The 22800-nt window shown below is 39.4% G+C and overlaps 1 protein-coding gene across 1 annotated transcript in view; it reads left to right on the top strand.

Annotated features, from left to right (window-relative positions):
• Nucleotides 1-22800, top strand: part of EPG5 (ectopic P-granules 5 autophagy tethering factor) — a gene marked incomplete at its 5' end in the record, with an annotated part of 55442 nt that overhangs the window by 18374 nt on the left and 14268 nt on the right. The window contains 20 exons of the mRNA XM_083883168.1: nucleotides 478-632; nucleotides 1183-1323; nucleotides 1537-1701; nucleotides 2931-3053; nucleotides 4876-5135; nucleotides 7009-7149; nucleotides 7542-7686; nucleotides 8506-8703; nucleotides 9438-9548; nucleotides 10335-10454; nucleotides 11897-12063; nucleotides 12252-12476; nucleotides 14326-14449; nucleotides 15343-15484; nucleotides 16528-16699; nucleotides 17884-18046; nucleotides 18646-18788; nucleotides 20083-20239; nucleotides 21219-21413; nucleotides 22352-22565. Coding sequence (XP_083739294.1) covers nucleotides 478-632; nucleotides 1183-1323; nucleotides 1537-1701; nucleotides 2931-3053; nucleotides 4876-5135; nucleotides 7009-7149; nucleotides 7542-7686; nucleotides 8506-8703; nucleotides 9438-9548; nucleotides 10335-10454; nucleotides 11897-12063; nucleotides 12252-12476; nucleotides 14326-14449; nucleotides 15343-15484; nucleotides 16528-16699; nucleotides 17884-18046; nucleotides 18646-18788; nucleotides 20083-20239; nucleotides 21219-21413; nucleotides 22352-22565 — 3261 coding nt within the window. The remainder of the gene's footprint in view (nucleotides 1-477; nucleotides 633-1182; nucleotides 1324-1536; nucleotides 1702-2930; nucleotides 3054-4875; nucleotides 5136-7008; nucleotides 7150-7541; nucleotides 7687-8505; nucleotides 8704-9437; nucleotides 9549-10334; nucleotides 10455-11896; nucleotides 12064-12251; nucleotides 12477-14325; nucleotides 14450-15342; nucleotides 15485-16527; nucleotides 16700-17883; nucleotides 18047-18645; nucleotides 18789-20082; nucleotides 20240-21218; nucleotides 21414-22351; nucleotides 22566-22800) is intronic.

Raw genomic sequence — 22800 nt, 5'->3', positions numbered from 1 at the left:
TCTATTTAAAGTTATTTGGAAGAAAAAAAAGAAAAAAAAATTAAAGGCCTGTACAGTTTCCTTTGTATCTTTACCTTCTTGTTGTCCCACAACCTGAGGAATAGAATATTTATTTGCTTTTGGCAATATCTCTTTTGTGTTTAAAGAGGAAACCTGCCTTGAATTTGAGTGAAAGCATCTCTTGGCCTCCCTGCTTGTGCAGGTTCAATTCTCTGTCTGCAGAGATAGATTCCAAACAAGTGCATCCAGTTTGTTTTCTTGTCTTGTATTTGGGAAACTAAAACTAGCCTTTCTTTGTAGCTCTTGGGCATAATCAAGACCTGGGGCTAGATACTTGCAGAAATTTTATTTCTAGTTGGCATGGAGTGATCTCCACAGATCACTTTTCTGGGATTTGAGTGAATAGCTATAAAAATGCTGCTGATGTGTGTCCTATTGCACTTTTATCATGTTTCTTTCATTTGAATTTTTTTCCAGATCCAGAGCATCTTGCACAGTTTGAAAAGTATCTCCAATCAATGAACTGCTCAGAAGAAATCTGTCTACTCACCACATTTGCTCAGATGGCACAAACCAAACGGGCTGATGTTGATGAGGATTTTATCAAAATTGTTGTTTTGGAGATATATGAAGTGAGTAATGTTACTGGTCCATTCAGGAAAAGATGAAAATGCTATTTTTATTTGTAACAGTGAAAGATGTGAAACTTTGGCTTCTATAGTTTGTTCTACCATGGAATTTAAAAGGAGTTACTTTTAAAAAAAGTACTGAATTAAAATTGCCTGAAGTACTTGTTATTTTCTGGGAAAAAGAGCAGCTTTTCTGTAGGCAAAGCCAGAATGAAAAAATAAACAAAAATACATTTATTTTGTTTTATTTTTCTCATGCAGGCTGAACTTGCAGCTCTAGAATTCCTTGTGTGACATTTTTTTGCTGGTTTTGGTCGGATTTTTTTAGTGTGGCTGTGTTGTTGCCATGTTTAGTTTTGAACTTTTTTTTGGCACTGTGACACAGAAATTTCCTGGTCTCTTAGAGCAACCAATTTCACTTTTCATGGGCATTTATCAATTTCATCTATGATAACCGAGAGCAATTCAGTCCTGTATTTTCTAAAAGACATTTTATTTCCATGTTAGTGGAGGTCAGCCGAGAGCTGTAACTTGTCCCTGCTTGTCTTCTCAGGTGTCCTATGTTAGTCTTTCCACAAGAGAGACGTTTTCCAAGGTTGGTCGAGAACTCTTGGGAGCCATTGCCAGCATCCACACACAGATTATTTCTGTGCTGCTGGATCGGATTAGAGAGACCATTGAGATAGTGGGGATGGTAAGTGCTGATGTCTATAATTTAAATCAGACACCCAGTTAAACCTAGAGGCCATACCAGGTTGTGATAAGACATGGCTTAGTATGAATGGATGCGTTAAAGACTTATATGTGGGGTTTTTGGTTATACCTCCCTTTGAGATAGCAGGGCAGAGTGTTGATTATTGTTGTGTGCTGAGTACTGATTTTCATTTTTTGCTCTCTCTCCTCAAAGGTTTCTTTGTATCTGTTCAAAGAACTGCCCCTGTACATGTGGAAGCCTTCTTCATCTGAGATATCCCTGATCCGTGACTGGTTGTTAAATTACAGCCTGACAACAGTGGAGAATAAACTGGCTTGCATTATTTTGGAAGGGCTGAACTGGGGATTTGGTGAACATGTAGGTATTGAAAACAGGAGCCTTGAACCTCCTCCTGACTTTTTCAGAGAAAAAGTTCAACTCAGCTTGGGAGTAGAGCAGAATTTGAAAACGGTTAATTGCATGCTTTTGTATTATGGGTGTACACCTAATGGCACAAAATTGGAATTTCATAATAATTTTACAACACTCTGGCTGCGGAATGTTGCTTGTGCTGCTTTCTTATAGTGCTGCAGCTGAGTTTAAAAGAGATATTTAGGCAGGGTTTTTTTTTCTCTCTAAATGAGGAAATAACTGACAGGACAATTTTTTATGAGTCATATGATTAAAATGCCTTTGACTGCAGAAATAGAGGAATCAGAGGAATCTTCCAAAAAATGTGTAGGAGACTGGTGTGACTGTAGTTGCATGCTGGTATCTAGGTATGTTTTTCACAGTGCAAGAAAAGTAATGATTGAAATGACACCTTTCAAAACCCTGAGCATCATTTAAATGATGAGGAATTATTCCATAATATTGGGTTGCTTCAGGAGCTCCATGAGTACAGGATATAATTGATGGTGAATGCTGTTTCAGAAAAAAAGAGAAATAGATTGGGAGAATAGTGTTGCCTGTGTTCAGTGATTTAGTTTAGGATTGCATTCTGTGCATTTGGTCATCCTGAACTCTTTTCTTTGCCATGCTGATGATAGTACATGAATATTGACCTACTTTTTCTCCCTGTTTCTTGTGGACATGTAAAGAAAAATGAATGTTAAGGAAAATTAACAGAATTCTTTTCTGTGCAATAGCAATGCCATGTCTGTACCCTTTTATATAGGGAAAAATGGATCTTTAATGTGGCAATTGATAGAGGAATTTCTGTGTTTTCTTACAAAAAACATGGTGATGGGATTTGGTTTTGTTTTTAAAGGCAGGAATTCAAGTGTCTGCATTATGTAATTTAAAATGGCATCTAGGGACTTTCGGATTAATTGTCATAAATTTATAAAATGCATGTGGAAAGGGAATATTATGACATCTTTTAGAAATATAGTTGTTGGGGTTTGTATTGCCCAGTGTGAGCCTGGTACTCTTTTAATGTTGAGCTGAATTTTTTTCACTGGGCAAGATTTTTGCCTAGATATTGCAATAATTAATTTGAACAGCCAGGAAAAAAATAAGATTTATTTCTATGTCATGCAGCTGAATGTACAGTCTTAGAGACTTCTTAAAAGACTCCAGGTTTTGTGTTCTGACACTATTTTTAGCAGAATACTCTTCACCTGGATCCAGCTGTCCATTCTGAAGTTGCATTGATGGTCCTGGAAGCATATCAGAAATACCTCTCCCAAAAACCGTATGCTGGGCTGCTTTCTGAAAGCATGAAACAGGTACCCTTTCTTCTTACTTACAAGGAATAACTTATGGATGGATATAAATGTGAAAAGCTGCAGGGCAAGACCTTGTTTTCTTTTTTTTCTTCTTCTTTTTAAAGCAGTTCATTGTCCAACTAAAATTTAATAACATACCAACACTTAGTGTTGTCTGCATCCAGAGAGCTATTTGAAAATACTATTAGGCTTCTATTGAACATCTGTGTGAGAATCAGAGTCGTAGAATGGTTTGGATAGAAGGGACCTTAAAGACCATCCAGTCCCACCACCTTCCATGGGCAGGGACACCTTCCACCACCCCAGACTGTTTCAAGTCCCTTCCAAACTGGCCTTGGACACTTCCAGGGTATCCAGGGGGAGCCACAGCTGCTCTGGACAGCCTGTGCCAGGGCCTCACCATCCTCACAGAGAAGAATTTCTTCCTAATATCTGATCTAAATCTACTCTCTCTGTTTGAAGCCATTCTCCCTTTTACTGTCACTCCATGCTTTTATAAACAGTCTCTCTCCATCTTTGTTGAAATAGACATTTTAATTTTAGTGACAAACTAATGACAAATAGTGACAAACTGGTCCTCCGTTACTCATGCAGAGGTAGACAGTACTTGCTAATGCAAGACTGTTTCTCATTGCTGGTATGCATAAGACTCACTCCAGCTCTTATTTTATTTGAATACTCAAGTATTAATCCCTTTTGGAGCTTTTCAGCAATGTGCACTGTTGTGTGACCTGAACACACCACAGACATTTATCAAATTGATTTTACAGCACACTGGACTCAGGAAGGGATAGCTCTAAGAATGCAAATGGAAGGATAGAAAGATAAAGGTTTAAAATATTCCTGTTTTGGATATTTAGTCCAAGATGTTTTTATTTATTTATTCAGCGGTTTAGCATTGTGCTGTGCTTTGTCTTCTCAGTATTTTTTGTACGATGTTTTCTCCTCCTCTCTACGTTTTTCCCCCCAGCCTTTTCTTTCCATACTCTGAATGTTCCTTGTTGTCTCTGCTCTGTTCTGACTTGCTCCTCTGCACTACTTAACCATGATTTGTTTTCTTGTGCCAGCCAGATGAGTTCTGTTTTTTAAGCCAGTGTTAGCCCTAATTGCCACCTGTACTGGGGAATCTGTCCTGACGTGCATGAGCCTATAAATAAAATTTGAGAGAAAATAGTGCTTATGTTCTTGTACCCCTACTCAGAGAGGATGAAATATCTGCATTGCCCTCCAGCTCTGCAATTTACACTGTTCTGTGAGAACATGTACATTTTTTTTCCCCAGAGATTTATAATTCCTTGTGATCTAGACAGGGTCTATGTGACAGTGGTCACATGCACATGTGACTCTGCCTCTCCACATACTGGCTTTTTTCTAAGAAGAGGCTGCCAGGTTTTAGGCTTTTTGTTGATAGATAATATTTTTGCATAGATTTTTCTGTTTCCTTTCACTAGCAGTTTAAAATGTTTTAAACATTATTAAGGGTTGTGTCTGGGTTTTTTTTTTTTTCCCAGTATTAAAATTAAAATTGAATTCAAGATCAGCATCTAGCTTGGAAAATTTTAAGCAGACAATATAAGTTGATAGCCTTTACCTAAAGGGATGGGGAGAAGGAGAGGGAGGTAGAAATTGAGGCCATAGGATGAGAGTATTTAGATAAACTACATGGTGTATCTATGAAATAATTGCTGTTGGTCTAATCCTAGAAGGTTTGGATTGGCAGGGACCCCAAAGATCATCCATGGACCAAGTCTCAGACCAGTGCCACACGTGCTGTGTTATGGGTGTGCTTCCTCTCATTCTTGCTCCTGCTGCTCTGTTCCAGGTCTCCTACCTGGCCAGCATCGTTCGCTACGGGGAAACACCAGAGACTTCCTTCAATCAGTGGGCATGGAGTTTAGTTCTGAGGCTGAAGCTGCACAGGAATGACCGTGGGGTGCAGCAGAGTGGACTGGCTGTCCCCGTGTGTGACAGTGCGCTGGACACGGCCGAGTCGGTCACGCTGCACCCCCTGCTCAAGGCTGTGAAGGCAAACATCCCCATCGGCTGCTACCTGGCGCTGGCAATGACCACCCTGGGCCACAGGTGAGGGCTTTTTGGGTGTTTGCCTTGGCTGGATGGCACCACGGGCTGAGCATCCTCCCTAATGCTGAGCTGAGGGTTGTTAACAGCTTTTGTGCCTGTTCAAAGAGTAAAGCACTTGTCATGCAAGGGATCAAGCAGCTTGTCATCTCTCTTGTGAGGAGCTGGGCCTGGTTAGTTTGGAGAAGACTGAGAGGGGATCTATTAATGCAGACAAACATCTCAAACATCAGAGGATGGTGCTGGACTCTTCAGTGGTGTCCAGCAAGCAGATGAGCAATGGCCACAACGAAGACACAAGAAGTTTCACCTCAATGTGGGGAAGAACTTCATTATGCTGAGGATAGCAGAGTCCTGGAACAGCTACCCAGGGAGGTCATGGATTCTCCTTCTCTGGAGACATTCCAAACCCACCTGGACTCATTCCTTTGTCTCCTGCACTGGGTGACCCTGCCTTGGTGGGGTTTGGACTGGATAATCTCAAGGTCTTTTCCAACCCCAGCTTTCTTTGATTCTGTGACTGTTGTTTCACAGAATCCCAGAATCATTTAAGTTGTAAAAATCCTCCAAGGTCATCAAGTCCAACCTGTGACCAATCCCCACCTTGTCACCTAACCCAGAGCACTGAGTGCCCTATCATTCCTTGGACATCTTCAGGGATGGGGAGTCCACCGCCTCCCTGGACAGCCTGTTCCAGTGCTTAATAATAATTTTTGTGAAGAAATAATTCCTGAATTCTTTCAAGCAATGTACTGTTTCCTTTATTTTGCTAGTAGTATTTTTTTTGCCTTCTGCAAAAGGAAGGCAAAAGGACTTTTGGGTCCAGTCATAAGAAATAGTACTGAAACTAGGGGGCTAACTATAATTTCTCTGGACAGGAGTAACTTTGAACCACACTTACTGAAAGAGTTGTTCTAGATAATTTCTAGATAATTTCTTTTATCAGGGCAGCACTGCATTCAGAAAATAGTGCGGAGAGAAAACCCACTCACTCTGGGAATGGTAAATAAAGAGCGTTGTAGGAACAGTGAGCCTCTTAACTATGGCTGTATTCCAGCCCAGTCTTTTTCAATGCTTTTAGGTGGTTTGTAGGTAGGGCTTTTGGACATAATCAAATGTTCTTGTTTGAGGTACAGAGCCACAAAAATTTGATCAGTTCTCACCAAAACTGTTTTCCCTGAGTCTGTGATCCCTTTGGTTATGTGCTATGCTATTGAAAATTTTCACTAATTTGTTTTCTATGTATAATATTATGTTAGTCTTTAAGGAAAAAATATTTGGGCTTTATTTTCCTTCTCCAAGGAAGCCATTGCTTCGTGGTAAGATTATGCCATAGATACTTTAAAGCACTGGAGTAGTTTGAGACTGATTTTAAGGTATTTTGGGTTGAGAGTGAAAATTTTTTCCTTTTTTGAGCATGGAATAAAAAACCAAAGAACCTCTTTAGTCTGTTCCCCTGCACCTTCTCTGTTTGGCTTTTAGCTCTTTTCCCTGGAGAGTGAGGCGAGTTGCCCAAGTTAAGGAAGAATACTGAGCTTTGAAAGGATAGAAACTTGATGAGGACTTGGATCTCCAGTGATTTTTGGAAGAAGGGACACTGATCTCCAGAAAGGAATTTGTGATGGAAGGAGATAGTTAGTAAATACTTGAGAAAGAAATACTTAGCAAATCTGTCAGTAATTGAATGACTCCTACAGCTGAAGAAAAAACTTCTGTATTTAGCAATTTAGATTTTCAAAGATAAAATGTTAATTTATGAATGCATTTACATCTCAGTTAATAAAAATTAAATCAACACCTTGTCTCCCTTTCTGCTGGTAGTGAATGTGTTTTTCTTCTTTTTTTTTTCTGTTTTGTTTTTTTTTTTTTCTGATAGCATCGAGAAATTCTGTGCTGAAGGGATCCCACTTTTGGGTGTACTAGTCCAGTCCAGACATCTGAGAACAGTAGTCCATGTGCTGGATAAAATTTTACCCTTGTTTTACTCTTGCCAGTATTACCTCCTGAAGAGTGAACAGTAAGCATTATATGTTCATAATATGTAATTTTTAAATTTTATACATTTGTTTACTTAATTTATTCATAGTTGCAGAGAAAGTTAATAATAATCTTTTGGTTTAACACCCGACAGTATCCCAAAGAAATCCTGAGTAAGATGCCGATGTAGATCAAGAACTCTATTTAGTCCTGATGAGCTGCCCTGAATTACAGGCTAGTGTTAAATGTTCATGCTGTGCCCAATGTATGGCTGAACTGGAGCAATTAAATCTGCATTGTGGTTGTGAATCAGAGCCTTTCTGTATATATATCTCACTGGTGCTGTTGAGCTGCTTTTAAATTCTCTAGAAGCAGGCTTTCTATTTAAGATGCAGTAGGAGATATTTTGATTTCATTTGTTGACATCCCTAGGTTTTTATCTTATGTGGAACTGTTCCTTCATTTGGATAGTGGAGTCCCTCAAGGAGTGACCCAGCAAGTTACCCATAAAGTGACGCAGCACTTGACAGGAGTAAACTATGGAGAAAATGTTAAGCTGCTCAGTAGTATGATACAGGTAAGAAGGTTATTTAAAAAAGAAAAGGTGGGGTGAGTGTTTAAAACCAAGCTTATTTGGCTGAGTTAGTGTTAAAGGTTAGAAAGGATGCTGAACCTGGCAGTTCAGTCACAGAGTACTCTGTCTGTGTCAAGCATTAGTAGTTGGGACTGGTTTCCTGAAATGCTCCTGCTTAAACTTGCCTATATGTGGCAATATGTGTGAAGTTAACAACAATATTTGCCATTCAGACTTCTTGGAATATTCATTTCCCTGTACTAGGTCAAAACTGTTTAAAAAAGGAAATGTAATATACAGCACTGCTTTCTTGTTTGTGTTATTTGACGAATGCAGCAGAGAGATTAATGTTTGCAAGCTCTGTTTTTTACTATTAATTTAGGGCTCTGTAAAGGAAAAATGTTCTTGAGTTAGGGAACAGTAGTGTTTTATTAATTGCAGAGAGGTCAAAACCAAGGCCCTCTAACATTAGAGACGGATAATGGAAACAGAACTGGAAACAGACCTGGAAGGTCTTTTGCAGGAACAGCAGCCTGGACTTTGGAAATGGGTGCTGTCTATCCCTGCAGGGGTCCTGCTTAAGGCGTCTGTGTCTGTTTTTGCTGATTGCACAAGTTGCTCTGCTCTCCAGGCTTCAGAATCTGCAGAAGTTTGGAGACTGAAGATGATAAAGCTGTCCTTATTTGGGTATAGAGAGTGTTGTAAACTATTTAATTTAGGATAGCCCCACGGCCTCGAGCAAGTCAAACAGTTTTCCAATAAATTCTTAAGCTTTACTCAAAGCTGCAATCTGTTGACCAGTTGTACTCTTTAATTTGTCAGACTCATATTTTTCTAAGCGACCATCCAAATGGAGTGGGGCCAGCTGCGGTCCTGGAATTCTGGGTGCAGGTCCTCACCAGCCAGCAGCTGTGGCACAGGGACCGGGCCACGCTCTGCCTGCTGGATGACTTGTGCAAAGCTGCTTTTCAGTACAACCAAGAAGACTGTGTGCAAAAGCTGCTTTACCAGCAGCACAAGGTAAATAGCTGTGGTGTGTTTTGGTGTGGCTGTTGAGTAAATAATCAGCTCGTGTGTTGCACAGTTGTATTTTGATGTGAATGTATTTTCCTGAAGTATAATGAGAATGACTGTGAAATCCTAGAATGGTTTGGTTTGGTAGGGACCTTTACAGCCCATCCAGTTCCACCCCTGCCATGTGCAGGGACACCTTCCACTATCCCAGGTTGCTCCAAGCCTTATCCAAACTGTTTTTCAGCACATCCAGGGATGAGGCAGCCACAGCTTCTCTGTACAGCAAGTCATGATGATGGGTGATAATGAGGTTATCAGATTTTTTTTTTTTTTTAGTTGGTCAAGAAAATTTTTTCTGAGTGGACAAAGATTAATGAAATATCTGATATTTTAATAATGATGATAATAATTACTACTAAAACCAGTTTGGAACACAGTTTTCATTCATATGAGTTCTATTGTGGTTTGTCTTCTTGGCATTTCAAATATTTGATGAAATGTTTAGGACAGAAATGGAGCTCCCTCTCCTGAAAAAAACCACAGGCACATTCACCACAACAGGATGTTTTCAGTGAAATAGAAAGTCCAAGCAGGCATTTCAGTGGTGCCTGTCTGAGCTGAATTTGGAAAGTAGCAGCAGGAGGTGGAAAGGAACCTGGATGAAGATTGAGTGATGCAGCTGTAGCTTCTGAATTACTTAGTCATGAAAAAAATGCCAAATATTTTCTATTTCTGTGCAGAATGCTTTGGGCTATCACTGTGACAAGGGTATGCTGTCTTCACTAGTCAGCTGGATTGTGGCAGGCAATGTCACACCATCCTTTGTGGAGAGCAATGCCAACTCCTCTCAGGTGAGCGCTGTGATGCTGTTTTGTGATGGGAAAGACAGCATACTGGTCTGGAGGTGGTGGTGGTTTTTTTTTTTTTTTTTTTTTTTTTTTTTTTTTTTTTTTTTTTTTTTTTTTTTTTCCCCAGATTTCTCTCTTGGTCATTTTTTTCTACTTGTCACAGAGTTTTCCTGTGATAAAAGCCCAGTTTAGCCTAAGAAAATGCTGTGGGTTTGTTGCACTGAAAGGAACATGGATATTTTGCACAGAGGGAGTTTATCTAATCTGCACCCAAGAATTCGTATGGCAGGATTTATTAGTTGAAATTTCTTCTAATCTACTGTTGTTGTTGATCTGTTTAACAAGACAAAACCTGTAAAGCCAGACTTTTTTACTAGATCAGTCTTTATCTGATAAATATTTTGAATTCGAGTTACTTTTTGTCTGCTTAAGTGAACTCCTTCAATCAAAAAAGAAAAAGAAACCTTTCAGTACACCAGCCAGAGATGCATAGTGCAGGTGGAAGAGGGAATATCTTATCTTATTTGAGTTTGAGAAGGTTGTTTCCTCCAGAGCTCTCTGGGTAATTCTCTCAGTTGTGTCTGCTTTCTGCCTTCTTTCCCAAGATTGTGTAAAGGGGGAAGTTTGAATTTAAGGATAAAGAGGTTTTGTTGTTGACATGGTATTGCTTTTTGCAACTCCACAGTAAGAATCCATCAAACACTTATTCTTCTTAAGAAATCATCAAGCTTCCAGATCCTGCCCCTGCCATTTTTTAATCAGTATTTCTGTCATTTCTGTGTTGTCTAGGTCTGGTTTGCATGGACAGTGTTAAATATGGAGTCAATATTTGAAGAAGATTCACAGCTTCGCAGAGTTGTGGAGGGGGAGCTGGTTATCAATGCTTTAACTCCTGATCAGGCTTTGAAGGTGAGAGAACTGGTCATCCTTTTTTATTAATTAGAGAGAACTGCTGGAGAAAAGAGTTCCCTTGCAAAATTTAGTTTTTCTCTTATGTACTACTTTCTTACTAGGATAGATGTATAAATAATGCTTTACCTGGCTGTGCAGGAGAAAATATACTGCAGGGAAATTTTCTTTTACATTTTGAGTACATTTGAGATCTTTTACATTTAAAAGCTACCATGGAAATACCTGATTCTACTACATCAATGTTTACAGAAAACTATTTTGTGCTTTTGCATGATTTTCTGGGTCATCTGAAAGCCTCACAATGTCCAGTGGGTTTATTCTATATCCCTGACATGGGGAGTGCTTATTTTTCAGGTGGGGAAACATGTCTGTATTTCAGACAGATGATTCCTCAGATGATCTGAATTGTGCACAAGACTGCCCTTCTGTCTCTTTTCTGAATTATTTTCCAAGGCTTTCGAAACTATTTAGGCATCTCCTTTAACAAGGCACTTAAAGAGCTGTACTTCAGGCCACATTGCAGCATTTTCCACCTTCTTTGCCCGAATTCAGTTAGAAATTCTGCAGTGAAGCAAGTGGAAACCAAAGCTGCCCGTTCTCAAAGTGTAACTTTTGGCCTGTCCTTCATCTCTGTGTGTTTCAGCGTGTTTCAGCGTGTTTCAATGAAGGTAGTGGCTCTGTGAAAATAGGTTTGCTTGGGCTGTGTCAAGTACATGTCTTGCATCCTTGGAACTGGTCTGGAGAACATTTGTTCTTGGCTTGCATGTCTTGATTTAGCTGGAAAACAAAAAAAAAGTGTGGGCAGTGTGTGGAAAAGGATGCCAGAGGTTTGGTGTAGGGGATGAGGGAGTGCCATGATCTGCTCCCAGCCTTGGGAACTCAGAAATGCCTCCCATTCCCCTGCTTCAGGCACAGTCCAGGGGAGCTTGGATTGAGACTATTTAACCATTTAGTGGGTCTGTGATGTTGCTAAAATGGTATGCTGCTACTCCTAGGTTGCTTTGTTTTTGTTCTGCTTTTGCTTCTGTGTTCTTTCTTCACATTAGTTATGCTTTGCAAATACACTATTTCAAATTTCCACTAGAGCTGTATTAAATGTAATCTGGAAAATGCTAAAAGTAGCATGCTGGAATTCTAAACCAGGGACATCTGCTTCTGTGAGGAAGAACAGTAATTAACTGTAATTAACACCAGTGGCCCATATATTGGCCTTGTTTCAGAGCCATCATGCTGGGGTTTTGTAAGCATCAGAGATGTAGGTCTGCTCTCCAGCATAACTGTGAGATGGGCAGCTCATCCTTCAAGGCCTGTAACAGATGTGTGACTGCTTCCAAAGTTCTCTCTTTTGTAATTACCAAGTGTTCATGCTGTGTTAATCTGCTCAGTTAACCTGTGACAGCCTGTTACAGCACCACACTTGTCTGGAAATGTTTCTGCAGAAAGCCCAGACCCAGCTGAAGCTGCCCATTGTCCCTTCCCTTCAGAGGCTCATGATTTACCGCTGGGCTCACCAGGCCCTTGCTACCCCTGCAGATCACCCTCTCGTGCCGCTCATCTGGCAGAAATTCTTCCTTCTGTACCTTCACCGACCAGGACCACAGTATGGGTGAGTCTGACCTGCTCCAGCAGGTTAGTAAGCACTAGTTAAGTGCACAGCAAGTGAGAGTCAGTGCATTACACTGCTCCCAAAAGCAATGGGTACCAGCAGCTTCTCTGGTGAGCTAGTTTATCTGCAGAGATGCTGATTTGACATTTGCAAGATGACTTATTTAAGCTTTTTTTGTTCATTTTTAGATTACCTGTAGATGGCTGTATTGGAAGACGTTTTTTTCAGAGTGCAGCTCATGTTAACTTGCTAAATGAGATGAAGAAGCGGCTGACAGAGGTGGCAGATTTCCACCATGCTGCCAGTAAAGCACTGAGGGTGGAGAGTCCTGAGGGCAGTGAAAGGTCGCCAAAGAAGGCCAGCTGCTCACCTGAACACCTGACCTCACCTGGGCTGCATAAGGAACTCGTTAGGTAAAAAAAGCCTGCCCAGTTCCACATTAATCAATCAACTGCCTGAGTAACTGCTGCAGCACAGCTGTAGCTGTGTGAAGAATGAAGGGATGTGACCTTAGATATACTACAGGCACTTATTGAAAGCATAAAATCATAGAACCATTCAGGTTGAAAAAACCGTCCAAGATCATCAAGTCCCTCACTTAATCCAGCACTGTCAAGGCCACCACTAACCCATATCCCCAAGTGCATAGTTGGGCTCAAATCCATTCCTCTGTTCGCATAACTTGCTTAGTTTGGGAGGGGACTGGTTTTACTACTAAAAATATAGTGTTGTTTATAGGTTTGTCACTCCCTTTAGGAGAAAAGGTTTGATTTTTAATGAATGATAGCCCCATGTTGGCAAAATAATTATTATTTAGGCATACCTGCTACTTGTATGTACATCACCAACATTGAATGTAAAGTGCTAATTGGTTGTATGTATATGTTTGTCACAGATCAGGGCCTGAATTAGTCTGAGTAAAATTACTTTTTCAGGAAATTTACTGGGGACTTCAGCACGTAGTTCAGTGCAATTTGCTTGGTTAGCAGCCTAAAGGTGCGCTCTGCCAAGTGTGTTCTGTGCCACCTGAAAAATGGTAACTCTGCTTACCAAAGCCTCACCACAGGACTCCCTTTTTGTCTTGGAGTAGGCTAAGGGAGGGGGACACATTCACTCACTGCTACTCAGTTGTTGAATGCTCACTTTTGTGAGAGATAGTAGTTCCTAAGAAATATCTATACCTCATGTACACTAAACCTGAGCAAGTATACGAATGTTGCAAGGAAATATTTGAAAGGATTAATTGGAATATGTGAAAAGAATCCCTTGTTCAGAGGCCCTGGATGTGTGGAATCTGGGCTCCTGCTCCCCTCAGCAGTCAGTAGGTACTGTACAAACAAACAAGGAAGATGATAAATCCCACTTTGTTGTCTGTGGAAAAATAATCCAGAGATGCTCACCAGATGAACTTGATTAATAATTTCAGTCTTTCATTTCAAATAAGTTCCCCACTCCAACAGAAAACGAGACTGCTCTGTGCCCAAATAAATCTTATGCTCAGGAAGTTTAATGACCTGTCTAGTTTCCTAGACAGGAGGGAAATTTTTTGTAGGGTTTATAGGGGCTGATTCTTGGAATTGGTCTAGTTCCATTTTTTCACCAATGACACTGATGAAGGAAGTGGGAATTCGCTAGTGATATTTAATACCACAGTGTGAAGATTTAATGACATTCTAGTACTTCTTGTCAGGAAGGCTTGGATGGCATGATTGTGAAAATGGTAGCAGTCAGTGGAATGATGTCAGCTGAAAAAAAGGTGTATTTATGTTAAAGTTTTAACAAAGGAGGAAATGGGAGTGAATGAGACTCTGAAAAGAAATTTAAAGATGTGACTTAACTCATGCATGATATTTTGGAGCAGGCACTGCAGAGAGGTTGCAGGGTGAGAAGCCAAACTTGCTCATGTGTACTCTGTTTATTCCTTTGGTCTTTTGAATGGAATTGTGGTGATACTTTCTGACATAAGAGACTGTTCCAGTCTTGGGTCTTTATGCTAGTTTGCAGTAATGTTTTTCTTTTCAGAATTTGTCCTCTTACTGTTTGTTGCTGCCCTTCATATTTTTCCAAGTACCTTCTTTCCACTGCTGGTCTTCAACTTGACAGTAAACAAGTGAAAAAGCACCTGAAATATCTTTTTTTAACCATGCCACCTTGTAGTATTATTTGTTGCCTTAATTCTAACCTTAGAACAATCAAATTCATGCTTGTTTTTTTTTTTTTTTCTTTTTTTTTTTTTTTTTTTTTTCATTTTGTCCCCCTCAGGCTTTGTAATGTTTTGATTTTGTGGTTGGAAGAAGAGAGTTTCCAGAAAGGAGACACATACATTCCCTCTTTACCAAAGCAGTATGATGCACACAGACTTGCTAAAGTAATGCAGAATCAACAGGTGAGTTGCTAAAACCACTGACAATCTGAAATCTAAAGTCCACTTGCTAGAATGAGTCTTCGAAATCAGTGAGAGAGTTGTGTTACTGGTCTTTAATACACATGCAGCATGCATGATACCTTAATGGCTCTAACCTTCTTCCTGAAATCCTGTGCTATCCCAAACTACCTTCCTTTATGTTTGAAAGAGGACTCAGATTCCGTGCACACAATACTTTTTCTGTACCACTCTGTAATTTCTATATTCTAAGTTAGTATTAGAGGAGTATTTATGTTGCAGCTTTAAATAACAAAAGACTGGAAGCCAAAACCTGCTTGTGTTGGTAGTCTGAAAAATTTTAGGTTCAAATACAAGTTAGTGAATGTGTATTGTTCTATTCTTCAAGCCTAAAGACTTAGTATAAGCAAAACGCCGCAAGAGGAGAGAGATTTTGGAAGGGCATTTACTTATGCTTGCTTTGTTTTCACTCTTCCAGTGTATATGACTACTGGAAATGCAGGCAGCCTGGCTGCAGTTAATTGTGCCGTGATGTTTTAGACTTGGTCTCTTGTATTTCCTTTTTAGAAGCAGACTTTTAATAATCCATCTTTCTCCTTGTCTCTTACGTGTTAGAAATTATACTGTGTGTCAGGTTTCATCTCTAAGCATGACAAATACTTTTCAGTAGATATCTATATATGTTATATAGATATATATATATAGTAGATATATATATATTATAAAAATAGTTCAGTGTTTTTCTTCAGTTTAGATTTTCTGCCCTTAATGATAAATTTCCTATGACTTAAAATTGCAGGGTATATTTTTTATGTACTTACTTGAGTTCCCCACCTACTCAAGTAAGTATGTGCTGACCAAAATAGGAATGATAATTTAATTCTTCTATGCTCCAGGATCTGTGGATGGAGTATGTCAATGTGGAACTCATACACCATGAGTTTCAGGAAGCTCTGAACGTTTGGCTGCAGGTTCAGCTTGAATCACATCCAACATGTGCTTCTGCAGGGGAAACAGATTTCACCAACCCTTTGTCAGGTAAGAGATAAAAACACGTTAAAGAATTACTGGGATGTCAAAGCCCTGGTTTCTTTAGGAGCTTGATGATGCCTGCCTATAAAGATATTAATACTGTTTGTTTTCTGTGGGTACAATATTTTCCATGAAGTTGTCATGGTTTTCTCACTAAGATTTTTGTGTGAGGGGCTAACACTGATGCTTTTTGGCTTCAAGTTTGCCATGTTACAGAGCAGAACTAGGGCATCATTGGTAAGTTCCTCAAAGGTTCCTTTGCATAGAGCATGCTCCAGACATTTAGAGAGAGACAGGTGGAAGCAAAAGTAGAATCAACTGTACCTGAAAACGTACTGTCTCTGGGAATTTTTTAAAGTTTAGTTTTGTGTGTTTGTTTTTTGTTTCATGTTGTTTTTCCCTGTGTGTTTCTCTGGAATTTTGGCATAGTGACAGGGTTATTGTAGTACAAAAGGTATGATAGTCATAGCTGGTACATTAAGGTTGTGGTAAAATAGGATTTGGGGCTGATCCAAAGAAGAGGAAGGAGTGAGGGAACAGAAGGGAACTATAATAGTTTCATAGGTGAATTTACACTGGACAAAGAAACGGAATGGAAATCAGCAGGAGGAGAGGACTGACACAGAGAAAGGCTGTGCTCTGTGAAGGGATTGACACTGACAAGACTAGAGGTAAGGATGAGTTGTAGGGCAAGAAAGATGAATTTTGCTTCGAATTTTGTCAGGGTGCCTGTGTGAGGTGAGTGAAATAAATGGAGTGACAGGAAAACTGAAAATAGGAGTGTTTGGGGAAAACAAGGAAATCGTGGGTCTTTTGATCCTAATCTTTGTATGATGGAAGAGCTGGTCATGAAAATTAGCTGTGTGAAATAAATTGACAAAGATAAGATTAGTTGAGTCTTTTGTTGTTTTTTTTTTAAAGGAGGACACCTGAGAAATATTTGTCTGCAGTTAAAAATGCTTCATGCAAAAAAATTAATGTTTTTGTTTAGTTTTCCTAAACTTTTCCTGTTGATCAAACTTGCTTCTGCTTTTAATTTTTTTTCATAGCCAAAGTGAGGATCATGAATAATTTGAAGAAGCTTGATACTCCCAAGCCCCCTCTGCCACTGCAGACCATGAAAGCACCTGTGCCAGTGATTTCCTCTGCCACTCTTGTCAGTCAGAAAGATGCGATCCAGCTCATGCGCAAGGACCTGAACATCTTGCAGCAACACGCCAAGTGAGTCATGTCTGTGCTCCTTGTACCTCATCAGTGTGTCCAGCAGTGCCTTGAAATGATCACAGAGTCACAGAATGGTTTGGATTGGGAAGTACCTTAAAGCTCATCCCATCCTACCCCTTACCTTGAGCAGGGACACCTTCCATTATCCCAGGTTTCTCCAAGCCCTGTCCAACCTGGCCTTGGACACTTGAATGGATTGGGCAGCCACAGCTTCTCTGGGCACCCTGTGCCAGGGCCTCCCACCCTCATAGGGAGCAATTTCTTCCTGAAGTTGTCCTTCACAGCAGCCTCATTTGTGGTATTAGCACAAGACCGTCAGCCACTTGATTCCCGCTTCTTGTTTTCTCTTTCTTCTGGTCTGTCAGGTTATTATTCTACTTCTTCAACTGACATAAAAGTGCACAAGTCTTATCTAATGACCGAGGTTACATCAGAGGGCATCTAACTGATTTTCTCATGTGGCATATTTCCTGAAATGAAGCCTTTTTTGGCTAGATTTGTTACAATGAGTTATTTAAGCCTTTTGCTCTAAGGTAGTAGTTGCAATATAAACCACCCAGGAGAGAAATCTGATTTCTGATTCTGCTAGCTTTGTGAATGAAAGAGACTTTCTGTTTTTAATATTCCAACTCAGATAATAAAGCTGAATTGTTTTCAATCACAACTGGTCAATCTATAGCTGTTCGTACCCAATGTAGTAATTCGATAACAATATTATGAACCAGAACAAAAACTACTAAGCCCATGAGAGGCTGTGTCAAAACAATTCCAGTATCAGTTTTAGGGGTTTCTCTTTTTTTTTTTTTTTTTTTTTTTCCCACTTTTAGCGGGATCATCACACTCCAGCCTTTTTTATTTTTTTTTTGTCTGGTGGAAAATTGTATTTCCTACAAGGATTATTGTGTTTCGTTTCCTTCCAGGCTGTCGTATCAAGTAATTCAAAAGAACTCACACAAAACTACTTGAGTAGTTTTGTTCTTATGAACTTGTTTTTTTATTACTTTGAAGTGCTATTACTTTGAAGTTTTAGCTCAATTTAATTTAATAACCTTTCATGTTTTCCAGGAAAGTGTCAAGAATCTTTGTACAGCACATTAAATTGAAGTCCCCTTTCTTATATATTCTTAGCATTGCTGTTTTCAGGAAAGATTTTGGTAATTTTATTAATAAATACCTTTCAGAACTGCAGCTCTCTGGGAGTCTCAGCATGTTGCTCTGAACAGTGAGATCCTGGACACAGTGCCTAAGCTGTATGTCAACAGGGAGGAGCAAATTACCCTCCACCTGGAGTGCCGGGGAACTTCAAATAAAGACTGCCAGGGAGCAGCTCAGCTCACCATCCAGGTTAGAGGCATGGCATCACCTCTCTTTGGGAGCTGTTGAACAGAGAGGATGAATGTGAAATGGGTGAATTATTATAAAAGTGGTAGCATTTGACCAAATAAATCCACACACATATTGGTGGTCTGAAACACCTCAGGTGCAGTGGTCAAAAGGAGAAGCAGATCAACAGCTGAAGAATAAGTTGTTGCATAATTTGTTTTGCTTGTGACATTCATTCTAAACTGCTTCCCAGAGTATGGATGTGGGAATTTGTTTGCTGATAGGAATAGCAGGAATGAAAATGTTTATGGAAATACTGATGTGTTGCTTAGTAAATTAATTTTTTGATCCCTTCTAAGTTTCAGTCCCTGTGGATTAAAAGCCTTAGATAAAAGACATGAATTCTATTAGTGTGTCTGATAATTAATTAGGAACGTGGCCAAGGATGTGTGCTTGGACACGATGTATTAAATTTGATTAAAGCTCTCAGGGGGAAAGCCATCCAAATTCAGAGTTCTCTGACTGGACTCTGCTTCTTGTTTAGAAATAGCTGTAACATGGAAGAGTTTTAGCAAAACTGTGTTAATTCTGAAAGGAATGTGTGTCTTTTTGTTGTTTAGTTTGAAGGGAAGCACAAAAATGAAGCAGTGGGCCAGCAGCTTCATGCTTTGCGTAAAGAAGTGAGACAGCTGCAGGCAGAAGCCATGAAGCCGCCTTCCCTGAGTGTTGTGGAAGCAGCTGTACACGTGGAGAATTTCATAACGTAGGTTGTTCAGATGCTGCTCTGGGTAGTGGTGTTTCTGTTTCCATTTTGGCTTGTTAGAGTTAAGATGTGGAACTTGTTTGTGTATTTTTCCTCATGCTCATCATCTTGGGCCAACAACAGAGCTCGAATCCTGAGACCTGTGTGTTTGTGACACAGTAATTCTTTTTATCAGAGGGTCACTCAGGCTCAGCAGGTCACATAGGATTGTGCTGTACTTCCGTTTATTGTTTTCAACTTCCTTTATTGTTCTTTGCATTATAATAGCCCTCTTAATCTTGTAAAAGGACCCACAATGACACAAGGATGCTGTGCTAAGCTTTAGGAAGTAGCAAACTTGTACCACAGTTGTCTCAGCCATTTTTTGTGGCTAAATTACGTGATTTGAAATCATTGTAATTTAATTTTTCATCATTTGTAATTTAATTTGAAATAATTGTAATTTAATTTTATGACTAAATTACATGATTTGAAATCATGTAATTTAGCCATAAAATCATTTGAAATAATAATTTTATGGCTAAATTACATGATTTGGAAATGACTTTCTATGGGTTTTTCTCTGTTATAGTGCAGGACATAAATCTTTAATAGAGTGCTATAATTTGAAGTAGTTTTTCAATACATGAAACAAAATGGTGCCATGGAAGTGGGCTAGAAAATACTACTTTTTTTGAGGGGTGTGAATAAAATGGGTTTACTATAGAGTGTAATGATTGTACAAATAAAAGGATTTGTGTACTACTACTTGTTTATTCTTGATCATTAATCTTGTAAATTCTGTGGATGAGCTAGTTCTTGGGATTTACATCTGTGGAATTGCATCTTCTTCATCTGTTTTAATTCAGACTTAGTGAAGACGGGTTTGATCTGAAATATTTACTTGGCAGTACACAAGAAAAGATTGATTCTGTTTTAATTCTTTTATTGTTGAGCTTGTGAAATAAAATGGGTAGTTTTACTTGCAATACAAAGGTAGTTGAGATGCTATCAGAATATGCGGAGTATATTCTTAAAGGGAGGAATAATCCATTGGAATTATGCTTTGGAAATCTTTGTGTTCACTTTCTCACTCTGATTACGGAAACTTTCTAAGGTTTGTAAGTATCCATTTCAGGCAGCAAAATTACATGAGCTAAATCTATGACTTTTCAGTTTGGATATGAGAAGGAGGCATACTCAGAGAGTATGCCTCAAATATTAATCTCAAGGCTATATATTGGCAGGAAACCTCTCTTTATTGTTACATTCTCCGCATGTAAATTTAATTTGCCTTTTTAACTTAATTTTTTAGGGCCCTGATAAATATCTATAAGGTGCAGCCTATGCCTGCAATCAAGAAAGTTGGAATTGGTTTGTTTTTTACATTGGTAGAATATGTGTGTGATGAAACTCAACGTAATCCTCCCACAAGACAGTTCTTCACATCCTGCATTGAGATTCTGGGTCAAGTGAGTTTATAAATTTTTAAAATTGATTTTTGATGCTAATTCTTATTTCAATTTCACTGCTGTTAATTGGGATGGTACAGTCCTAAGCACGTTCAGAAGGCTTAAAGTTAATTTTTAAGCTTCTGTCCCATTTTGTTCTCAACTAATTGTGTAATATGCATAATCTTTAGGAGAGGTGAAGCTTGCATTTAAGCAAAATAAAATCTGTTGCTCTGAGGTGCCTCTGCTTAAATTTGCATTGTGTTATTTAAATGCTGAAATTTTGGACAGGTAACTAAGGTTTGAATACTTCCAGTTCATAAGAGTGTGTTTCAGCATAGACTTTGCTGTTACCTGTCAATTTCTGATTGATGCATATCTTGTCGCCCTCTGTATTTAAACACCTTTCTTCTACAGCCTTGCAGTGTTCTCTGTGTAGTGAATTTTACCAGAAGTTTGCTAGTAGAGAAGACAAATACTTGGTGGTGTTGGTAATGTTTGCTGTGTTTGTGCTCTGAGAAAAATCATTAGCCTCTGCTTTGGGTCCAGATACTTACTTTTATCTTAGATACATCTTAATTCCATGTGCAGATGTCCTTGAGCACCTTTAACAGCTGAGGTGCTGAGAAGTTCTTCACAGCTCTAGTTCTGCTAAGTTTTTCCTATTATCAAGCAGAGCTGGTGAAATCAGGATTCATTTTCTTACACTATTCCGTCAGAAAAAAAAAAGATATTTCTAGGTATTTTTAGACAATCACAAATGCTGGTCTAAAGTGAGCTAGGAGGACATGTTTGTTTTGTGTTATATCTTGTGGAACAGCTGCATTTAATTGATGTTAATCTTATAATCTCATAATCCCAGTCTTTCACTTTTGAGAAAAATTTCACTTTTCATAAAAGGACCAAAACTATGAGTGCCTCAACAACAAGCTTAAAAGGTGTATGTTCCAGCTGACTGATACTTGGCTGTTATTTTTTCTACCATTCCCACTTTTTTCAGGTGTTCATCAGTGGGACCAAATCAGAGTGCAAACGTCTGCTCCAGACGATCCTGCAGAATCGGAGGCTCTGTACTCTCCTTTCTCCTTACTTCACTCCAGTTGCCTCTCCCAGTGAATTTGTGACTTTATATGAAAAAGTTGTGGCCTTTCTGAGTGAGGATAACAGTGATGTTGTCTTCATGCTGCTGACAAAGGTAAAGTCTGGTCTGTGGGTGTTCTTTGCCTGAAGACCATGTTCTTAAGCTAAACAGGAAAGAGGTGGAAATCTGATACTTTAAAATAACATTGACAAGATCTGTAGATCTGTGTTGGTCATGCCAAATGTTTAAGTGTTGCATTTAAGCTCAAGAGGGGCTAGAGTCAAAAGCAAATAGCTTAAGTAGCCTTTTCTAGCACAGATAGTATGAGTATGTGTTTCCCAGGGCTTACTGCTGAAATTAAAACTGTCTCTTGATGACTTCTGTCTGGTATCTCTACAAAGACATTCATCACAATAGCTAATCAAAAGAAAATTTGGGATAGTGTCTGCATTTCCCAGCTCTGTTTGGCACCCATATCCTTCCTGTCTGTCTTAAAAGAGAGTAAAGTAATACCAAATGATTTGCACATCTGCTGTTACTCGTGATACTGCCAGTGGAGAAATTAGTGTAACACTTGGCCTTTGATATTGCTCTGATTCTCCTCTTTAGTTTCAGGGAGACATCTGGGAGCAGCATGCAGTCTGTCCTGGGCAGGACTCTGAGCTGTCCACGGTGGCAGTGGTCAGTATTGTCCCTGCTGACCAAGGTCCAAGCAGGTGCTCAAAGCTTCGCTCCTCCACCTGAAAATGTATGGACTGTGGGTATCATCAGTCCAGTTCAATGCTTGTGTAGAAACTCAGACACATCTTTATGAATCTAAGCCACTCTGCCAATGGCTGTTTCTTAGATCTAGAGACTGCTGCAATGTGCTAAATCATAGCTTTTGGAGAGTGAGGTTTGGAGTTAGGGCTAATGAGATGAAAATTCATGAGGTTTTTCTTAAGTACATAAAAATGTTAGGATTTAACTTCTCTGGTGACTTCTCCCTCCTACTAAAGGTGTTGTGTCTGTTGACTCTTCTGCTTACAAATGCTCCCTGTGCTCTGTTGTAGTTTGACCTCACGCAGTGGTTGAGCGTGGCCAAGCCGCCTCTCTCAGAGCGCACCCAGCTCCTGGAGTCCATTCACTTGGCTCTCAATGCATGTGGCCTGGAACCTGAAGAAGATATTTTGATGCCATTTAATATCTTCTGCAAGCATTGGACTAACCTTCTCCAGTATCAGTTCCCTGATCACTACAGTGATTTCTTAAGGTTGTTCGTGCAAAGTGAGTATCTGAGGTGGTGCATCCTAAGCCTTTGTGCAGAACCCTTCTGGCTTAAAAATATGAACTCTGTGCAGCAGAGTTAAATTGCAGAAGGATTTACACTTCCTTAGGTTTCTACCTAGGACATTTTTATGTGCCTTGCTATGTGATGTGTTTTTGTTAGACATATTGTAGCTCTTCTGTGAGTCAAGGCCCAGACATCAATGGCAACAGGTTTTTCAGCCCATGTAACAGG

This window comes from Zosterops lateralis, assembly GCF_965231275.1.
Source record: "Zosterops lateralis genome assembly, chromosome: Z".
In the NCBI taxonomy this organism is placed as follows: domain Eukaryota; kingdom Metazoa; phylum Chordata; class Aves; order Passeriformes; family Zosteropidae; genus Zosterops; species Zosterops lateralis.
This window is presented reverse-complemented; position numbering and strand designations above follow the sequence as displayed.